Source organism: Pollachius pollachius (assembly GCF_949987615.1).
Source record: "Pollachius pollachius genome assembly, chromosome: 16".
Classification (NCBI taxonomy): domain Eukaryota; kingdom Metazoa; phylum Chordata; class Actinopteri; order Gadiformes; family Gadidae; genus Pollachius; species Pollachius pollachius.
Genome location: NC_136949.1, coordinates 7303344 through 7312585, shown reverse-complemented (window position 1 = coordinate 7312585; position 9242 = coordinate 7303344). Strand labels below are relative to the sequence as shown.

The 9242-nt window shown below is 43.6% G+C and overlaps 1 protein-coding gene across 1 annotated transcript; it reads left to right on the top strand.

Annotated features, from left to right (window-relative positions):
• Window positions 1-1124: 1124 nt before the first annotated feature.
• On the top strand, window positions 1125-2590 carry pou3f2a (POU class 3 homeobox 2a; the record flags this gene model as incomplete). The annotated part of the gene is given in 2 exon segments (XM_079753387.1): window positions 1125-1335; window positions 1338-2590. Coding segments are annotated over 2 exon segments (1464 nt in total).
• Between the last annotated feature and the right edge of the window lie 6652 nt (window positions 2591-9242).

Sequence of the window (9242 nt, the reverse complement as noted above, 5' to 3'; positions counted from 1 at the left end):
GTATCTTTTTTTATGTGCTTTTACATTTTTGTAGCTGGGAGATCATGGTCTGTCCATGGGATAACCCATGTTTATCTTTGGAGTAAATGTGTGTATTATATTGTTACAACACCACTCTTGTCCTGCTTTGATCCAACAGGAGCAGCAAGTCTTTTGTGCAACAGTCTAATCACACCAATGTGACCTATTTCTTTTGTCCCCACGGGCCAACAAAAAAACTTGTGGTCGCGACGAGAACTTTCAATTAAAACCGCAAAGCCGGCTATTTTGACAAGGGGCTCCGGGAGTTGTAAAGAGAATAACAGCAGTGTGGTTGCATCCATCTCAAAGTTTACCCAACAAGCAGGTGGACAGGGGGCAGGAGTGGCTGCTAGGAATAGCTTGAGAACCCATTCTTTCAGCCATCTCTCACTGGCCCCCGACGTGCCCTCTCCGCTCGCCTTCCTTTATGTGTCTCGTCGGCCGAGCTCGCCGCCCCAATGAGCCCTTTGGAAAGGAGCGAAAGGAAGAGGCGAATGCAGCTGTGACGTGGGCGTTGTTGTTCCATTCACTGCGCGCGCTATGGCAACGGGGCCGAGGCCCGGGAAAAATGCAAAGCCCGCTCTTTGAGGGCCAGCAGCGTCGCGAGCGGCCAGAGAGGCATCTACTGCTGGAAGTTTCTTGTCACGGAATATACCGCCCTAAGAGTTGTCACGTCAAACATGGGATAAAAATAAAAGAAGTAATAATTCTCAATTTGAACGACTTTGAAAAGAGTCCGGAAAAAGAATATGTAAAAATGCGACTATTTTTTTCAACCCCAAAAAAAGAAAAACGAAAGAAAATCTAGAAAAGTAACCAATCCCGCCTTTTATTTGTATCTCAAAAAGCGTAAAGGATGCTCTGTCTGCCTCCTAATGAAAGTTGACCTATAGGAGCAGGCCTACCGTTCAAGGTCATAACACTGCGCGTAATAGGCAGGCCACAGGCTACACCGTTTGACTTGTATCTATCTCCTAAGTGTGTTTTGTGGCTGCAGGTCCAGTCCTGTGTGATTTCTCCTCTCACACTAGCGGGGCTGCAGGACCCCGCTAGCATGGTGGGGGCAGAATGATTGGGGGTTTCTGTACGATCTCCCGTGACCAATGAGCGGGGTGCTGTCAGGGGTAACCACATCTGTCAACCGTTCTCGGCCAATAAAGAGCAGCGCGAGGCGGACCTCAGGTGCGCGCCTCTGCGTCCCCTTGGCACAGTGCCCGGGAGATGCTAAGAGAGAGACGCCTAGCTGCCCCGTGGCCCCGCAAAAAAAAAAAAAAAGAGTTACTGTCATAGGAAGCACCCCCTTTTTTAAACTCCGGCTATCACTCTGGCTCCGAGAGTTATGGCGACCGCCACGTCCAACCACTACAGCGTCCTCGCTACCCCCAGCAGCGCGCCGCCGCCGCACTCGGAGTCCGGGAGCATGCAGCAGGCGGCCGCGTACAGGGACGCGCACACCCTTCTCCAGAACGACTACAGCACGCTAACGGGCGTCGCTGGACATCCGCTGAGCCACGCGCACCAGTGGATCACGGCGCTGTCGCACGGGGACACCGGGGCGCCCTGGACGACGTCGAGTCCCCTCGGAGAGCAGGACGTGAAGCCCGTGCTGCTGCACGACAGCTCCGACCGAGAGGAGCTACAGAACTCCGCCAGTCTGCAGCAGCAGCAGCAGCAGCAGCAACAACAGCGACACCCTCACCTAGCGCACCAGGCGCATCACGAAGTCAGAGCATGGCGAACGAGCACCGCCACCACGCACATCCCGGGCATGGCGACGTCTGAGGGGCAGAATCTGGTGTACTCCCAGTCCGGCTTCGCTCTGATGCCCGGGGGAGGAGAGCAGCAGCAGCAGCAGCAGCAGTCGGGCGGGATGCACCACCACCCGCTGAGGGAGGACGACCACCACAGCCATAGCCCTCACCTCAGTGAGCACGGAGGGGGCGGCTCGGGGCCCCACCAGCAGCAGCAGTCTCTCGGGCACCTCGGGCACCAGCAGCACGGCGGGCAACAGCACCAGCAGGACCACTCGGACGAGGACACGCCGACCTCCGACGACCTGGAGCAGTTCGCCAAGCAGTTCAAGCAGCGGCGCATCAAGCTGGGCTTCACGCAGGCGGACGTGGGGCTGGCGCTGGGGACGCTGTACGGGAACGTGTTCTCCCAGACCACCATCTGCCGCTTCGAGGCGCTCCAGTTGAGCTTTAAGAACATGTGCAAACTCAAGCCCCTGTTGAACAAGTGGCTGGAGGAGGCGGACTCCACCTCGGGGAGCCCCACCAGCCTGGACAAAATCGCGGCGCAGGGGAGGAAACGGAAAAAGAGGACCTCCATCGAGGTGGGTGTGAAGGGAGCGTTGGAGAGCCATTTCCTCAAGTGTCCGAAACCGGGAGCGGCGGAGATCAACTCAATCGCGGACAGCCTGCAGCTGGAGAAGGAGGTGGTGCGCGTGTGGTTCTGTAACCGGCGGCAGAAGGAGAAGAGGATGACACCCATAGGGGGACAGATGCCAGGGGAGGACATGTACGGGGATACCCCTCCGCATCACGGCGGACAGACCCCCGTGCAGTGACCTCCAAAGCACCGTCATTCCTAAAATAACGCACGGACGCCCCCCCCACCACCACCACCACCACCACCACCACCACCACCACCTCTCCCCCTCCCCCCACAGCCCCCCGATGGGATCTTAATTCGCTTATTTTTTGGTGGGGGGGGGGCCCGTTTGGCATCGAGCTGTAGCTATAATGCTAATGTCGGGACCGGTGGACAGAGGCAGAGGAAATACTGTGAGCCTCCGCTCCGAGCAGACACATCAGCGGCGGGGAGGAGAGGGTCTCAGGCCGTGGAATTACCGAGAATAATACAACATGGTTGGTGTGTGTGTGTTTGTGCTAACCAAAAAAAAAAGCGTCCAGACCCCCTTTGATATGAAACGCTTTTTTTTCCTTCTCTAGAACACCCTGGCGGGAATGTGTCATATAATGTATTATAAAAAAGAAATGCAGGATTTGGGAAGGGGGGGTTGGGGTGGGGGGCCGGGTTGGGGGGTGTAGACACGCGGTGTCGATATAGAGGAAAAAAACTGGCTATGGGCATGAGTAGTCGCAGTCATCAGTGTGGGTAAATACACGCCATCTTCCCCTCATAACAAAGCACCAGGGGTTCCACGCAGCTCGTGGGTAAAACAGGAAAAGGGCTGAAACACGCTACACCTGCTACTACTGTTGCATTTCTGCATTCATTAAACCAATACCAGCCAAATGCAATACACCAGGCATTATTATTCCAATTGTTATTATTGTTATTATTGTTATTATCAGGCCTGTTGTTAGGCCTATTGTTTAGATTTTTTTGTTTTATTTTTTGGTCGGCCACGAGTGAGTGTTGAAATCTGGAAAACGATGTAAATATTAATTTAATTCTGTATGAATTCTGTTTTTCCACTTTCAAAAAGGATTAGAAATGATTAAAAGATAACCATAATAACAGGCCTATTAGGCCTACATAATAATAATAATATCATAGTAGTTAAAGCGAAATAATAACAGCATAATATGAATAACATTTATAATAATAACACAAATAATAATTGCAATGATAGTAATATTATCATGATTATTATTATTATTATAATAATAATAATAATAATAGGTATTATTATTATTAATAATAATTATTACTACAACAACAATAATAATAATGATATTAATAACAATATAATAATAATAATAATAATAATAATAATAATAATAATTATAATAATAATAATAATAATAATAATAATAATAATAATAATAATAATAATAACAACAACAACAATGGGTCGTTCTTCGATGACCATTGAATACTGTGTTCACTTTAGTGTTACGTGCCAATGTTTAGACTACATGAAGCAGTCCCGTGCGCCTGTTTACATTGTGTGTTTTGGTCTCCGTTATTACTGTACTTTCCAAATGCTGTGACGAGAAAGACCAACACTGAACGGATGGATTTCTCAAGCCTGCCCATTTTGCCTTCCTTTCGTACAAGAACAAAAATAACTGAACATATTGGTACCAGCTTTGGCCTCAGTGGCTTCTATTCTCAATTCACTCAGAAGACCTATCTGTGGGATGTATCTCCATCATTCGTTTTGTAAGGCTTTGTTTGTTTGTATGTTGGTTTGTTGAGTTTCCTCCGTATACTCTGTGCCAAAGCACGGGCGCGTGCACGCGCTTCTGTGCCATACTCCTGTGAAAAAAATAGCCTGTCAGAGGTGGGGTGAATCCGAGTCTCATATGGGAATTAATTTCATATGTACACATTATACATACAGTTTGATGCTCTATTCCAGTCCAGTCCTTTAGGTGATAGGAAATAGGCCCACATTGACGGAGAACGTTTGATCAAAAATCTGATTTTACAAATTAAGAAAAAGGTATTTAAGTTTTATGTGGGCCGGATAATTAAAAGGGGCTTTTGTTAATTAACATAAATGCATATCTTTGCATCATTTGGAAATCTTGAGTTGTATATTATTTAATAAGGCACATTTATCTACAAATCAAAACAAATCATTAAATTTGTCAGATTTTAAAAGATTCGAACAGATCTCTGATATTGACTTTGTATTTTTTACAGCGTGACAATTGAAATCCTATAAAATTCTCAAACTGAATGTGAGTTGTCAAAAACAACAACTACAACGTCGACCTAATATCTGTGACAGCTTCCAATCAATTGAAGGGGAAAAGAAATGAACAATTGCACAATTTCTATATGCTTTTTTGTCATTAAAATGTATTTGTTTTTTATAACCTTTGAAGTCTTTGCACGTTTGTTAAGCTGGAAGAAACGGTTCGGGTATGTCACACCCATTCCACCGTGCGTGTGTTTGCATTATATTTAAGGATTTAATTTATCTTCTTCGGTTCCTTTAATACTTTTCCAGAGGCCTGCTGACCACTGCTGTTATAGCAGAATACTGTCATGGGTGTACAAGTTTTAGTCCAACATACATACTACCTTTTGTATTGAGGTATAATTTAAAGTTTTAAAATGGAAAAGATACTAAACAAAATACATTTTCACACAGAATGTACCATACGGAGTGCTTCAAAAGGAACATAAGACTTGCTTTAGTGGAGTTCAAAACTATCCAATCAAATGACACATTTTATGAAAATGTATGATTAAATCGTAGTCCAAGGCACGTAGATGAATACGTATTTCTTTTTAATCAAACAAAGCCATCGCAAGAAACATAACAACTTGATAATGATAATGATATGATACAATCATCAAACACATCAGCAACCATCCTGAAAACAACTGAAACATCAACGATATTAATAACAATACTGATACGAAAAATACGAGGCAACTACTAATAATAACATTTGAATCATAGGCCTACTGATAGTAATATTAGTTAGACCTATAATAATAATAATAATAATGATAATAATATAAAAACAACTAAAATAATAATTGTAAGAATGGAACATATTAGAATCGTTGAATTAAACGATCCTGTTTAGATAACGTTAGGCCTGTGCTATTTATCAGACAGAGTGGTATTATCAGGCCTTTTTTCTACAATCTTTGCCAGCGGTGGATTATTTTATCACAATGGAAAATCTGAAAGTCTGCGGCTGCCACCTAGTGGCTACCGTTGGTAATCATGTTGACTAGATCAGCAAATGAACACCCACACAATCTGTACAAGATATCAAATGTAAACTCCTTCCACAATTGACTTCTCGTTATCTTACATAATCATCCTGTTATAATTAACAGACTTGCATTCAACCACTATGTTGTGGGAGGACTTGAAATGATCTTGTGTCTCAGTGCTGAAAATGAGCCCGATAACATCTGTGTACTATAACATAGCCAATACTATTCTGTACTACCAAACACAATGTCCTAATCTTTAACTCCTATCAACACATCCGACCTCCACCTGTTTTTTTGGTATACATAATTAATGTGAATACAAGTATGTTTCCTTAAACACACTCATTGATAGATTTGATATTGTGGATAATGTATATACACGTGTGTGTGTGTGTGTGTGTGTGTGTGTGTGTGTGTGTGTGTGTGTGTGTGTGTGTGTGTCCAGTGCTTGTGTTAATCAGGCTCTAAACCCAACTCTCTCGGGGACCCAGGAGCCCGTGTTTTCAGCAGGCCAACGTCATCGCCATGCGTCCCGCGCCCCAGGTCCTAAAGACATTCTCTGCATTATTCATGCTACTGTACTCTCTCTCTCTCTCTCTCTCTCTCTCTCTCTCTCTCTCTCTCTCTCACACACACACACACACAAACCAACTCTCTCCCTATCGCTCTCTTTCATCCTCTCATGTGCACATGTACACATGCACGCCCACACACACACACACACACACACGCACGCACGCACACACACGCATGCATGCACGCACGCACACACACACACACACACACACACACATACTGTGTGTGTGTACTCATACTCTCTCTCCCTTACTGGCACCCCACTATATCCACAGTCACACGCACACACAAACACACACACACACACACACACACACACACACAAACACGCCCACACACACGAGCATGCACCACCGCTCACTCTGAAACCCCATGGGGCCTCCATGACTCACACGGGCTGAGCTGGCTTAGACCCCTGCACGACCGTCGTCTCTTATAAATCAGCTGTCTGCTGCTCAGAGGACCTCAAGAGTCATAAAGATACCCAGCCCCCCCCCGACCCAAAGAAAAACATTATTATGAGCCATAGAAAAGATGATGGCCATAGAAGGCCATCATCCGTTTACTTTTCTGCCGTCTCCATCTCGTCTTAAGTGCTTCTGTTTACGTGAAACCGAAACGCCTTTTCAATAGTGTCTCTCTCTCGCGCTCGCTGTGTTGCTTTCTCCCTCTCTCCTCTCTGCAGAAAACGACAGAAAGCTAATCTTTAAGCATTTGGGGTGGGCTTTGCTTTGTCATATTATGCAAGTCAGAGGGATTATGAGGATGATAGTCATGCCAAATACTCCCCTCCCCCAAACACACACACACACACACACACACACACACACACACACACACACACACACACACACACACACACACACACACACACACAAACACAGCTGGCACATGTGTCATACAATGTGCTGCAAATGTCTGCGAATGTGTCAGAAAAGAAAATCAGTCATTGATTTTATCAGAAGGATTATTGTGTAAAATGAATGTTAAAGGTTCCCACCCCAAAAGGCCTTCACATAATGCCTTAGTCATGGCATTGTTTTGTTCCCTAAGATTGGATTAAATGCTTGGATTGGTTGAAGATGAAAAAACACAAAAAATATTAATGCATTGTTTAAATAAAAGAAATTGACCTGTGCCCTTTTTCAGTTTGAAGATTCTTGTGACGCTAACTTCTACCACTTTGTTCACCATCTGCCTTCCCAGACAGTTTGAACCCAATCAACACCTGCTGTTATATCATCAAATTCCGGTGAAGAAGTAATAGTAACAGTTTGCTATTATTTGATTATGAATCATTCACTGGTATAAATCAATGATGATATTCAACAACCACTTATGACAAAAAAATTGTAACAAAAATCATCAAATATCAACGATACCCCTCGACCTCATTAGCATATTAGGTGACCCCAACGTTGGAAACCCCTGAATGAATGTTCTCCTGTACTGACAAATTATGAGAAGAAAACACGAAACAAGCAGGATAAAATTCCACAGCTATATTTTTAATGAAATATAACAGCCTGTCAACTCCAGATATGATACATTCAAAGGAAGATTTATTTATGTTACAGAGCTTTGTATTTTCGGGTCATTAATATATTTATATTTTATATCTATATATATCTATATATATATATTTGTGTTAATTTATCTCTTCGGTTTTGGGCTGCTTATTTACAAATTCATATGTATCCACATGGGGTTTCTTAGTTTTTTTTTTTTCCACACACACCTACAACAACAACCGACAATATGCAATATGGCTTCTAGATTCTACAAGCAGATACCTCCACAAGGAGAGGACACAACGAAGACCACATCCGGCCCTTTGACCCCGGGCTACAGCCAACAGAGAGTCTGGTGGAAATGGGAAAGTGGACGCCATTATTTTTTTACTTATTCAGTGACGGAGACACAAGAGGTAAGAGCGGAGATTAAGAAGGCAGAACAGGCAAACAGTTGAGGGAGGAGAGGATCTTCATCAGCTCATTTGAACTATACAGAGAAGGTATAGCCAATGGCTGTATAAATGCCACTGTAGAATTATAAACTAGTGAAATGTGTTTCTAATATTTTGCCAGCGTAATCTTTTTTTAGGTGTTGAGAGCAGATTTAGGGGATTCTACAGACAGTTTTCACAGCATTATTTTAACCTTACGTTTAACGTTGTACCATATGGTAGCGCGATACAGTGATACATGCACTCATTATACACCAACTCAACACAGTGACTTTGAAGAAAAATATTTTTCAATGTTACAGAGCGTCAACTGAACAGTAAATCAGCATGATATGAAATACAAAATAAAAGCTCCATGATGCTAAAACAAGTACAAATTAATAAGTTCAAAAGACCAAGACACTTTATAAATACAAAAATAAAAACACGATATCCAATACCAAAAAAAATATATATCTAAAATAAATAATCAGAACACAGTTAAAATACTGGCACAGGCCCAGAGAAAGTGGCTACAGCTGTCTGGCTAGCCAACGGCTTTGATGAGTAAAGGCGTGCGAAAGGTGAGGAAAATAAAGTGAGCGCATGCAGGCAAATTGCTTTAAGACACAAAGACTACATGGTGTTTCCACACAATGTAATATCTTTAAAGGAATCACTAGTGAAACAGACACATAGACAAAAACACAAAGACACACACACATCACACGGCTCACCGTGTTAAATTTTCAGCTGTTTCAATGTCATGAACGGTACAGTTCATAAATATTCATTTGAATAAAAAAAACCTGTGATTCGAAAGCATTATTATCAGCGTTATTAGCACAATTAACGTAGCGATCCCTTTCCCAGAGGCACATGTCACCACTCTGCTGTTCCCAAGCCAGACTGCTAGCATTGCTTTGAGTTAGCACAAAATGTGTCATGTCGTGTGATGGGTTGTGGTTGTGTTTGTGTGTGTGTCTGTGCACATTTGAGAAACTAAAGTCTGGTAAAGTCTTGTATGTGAGTGAGTGTGTGA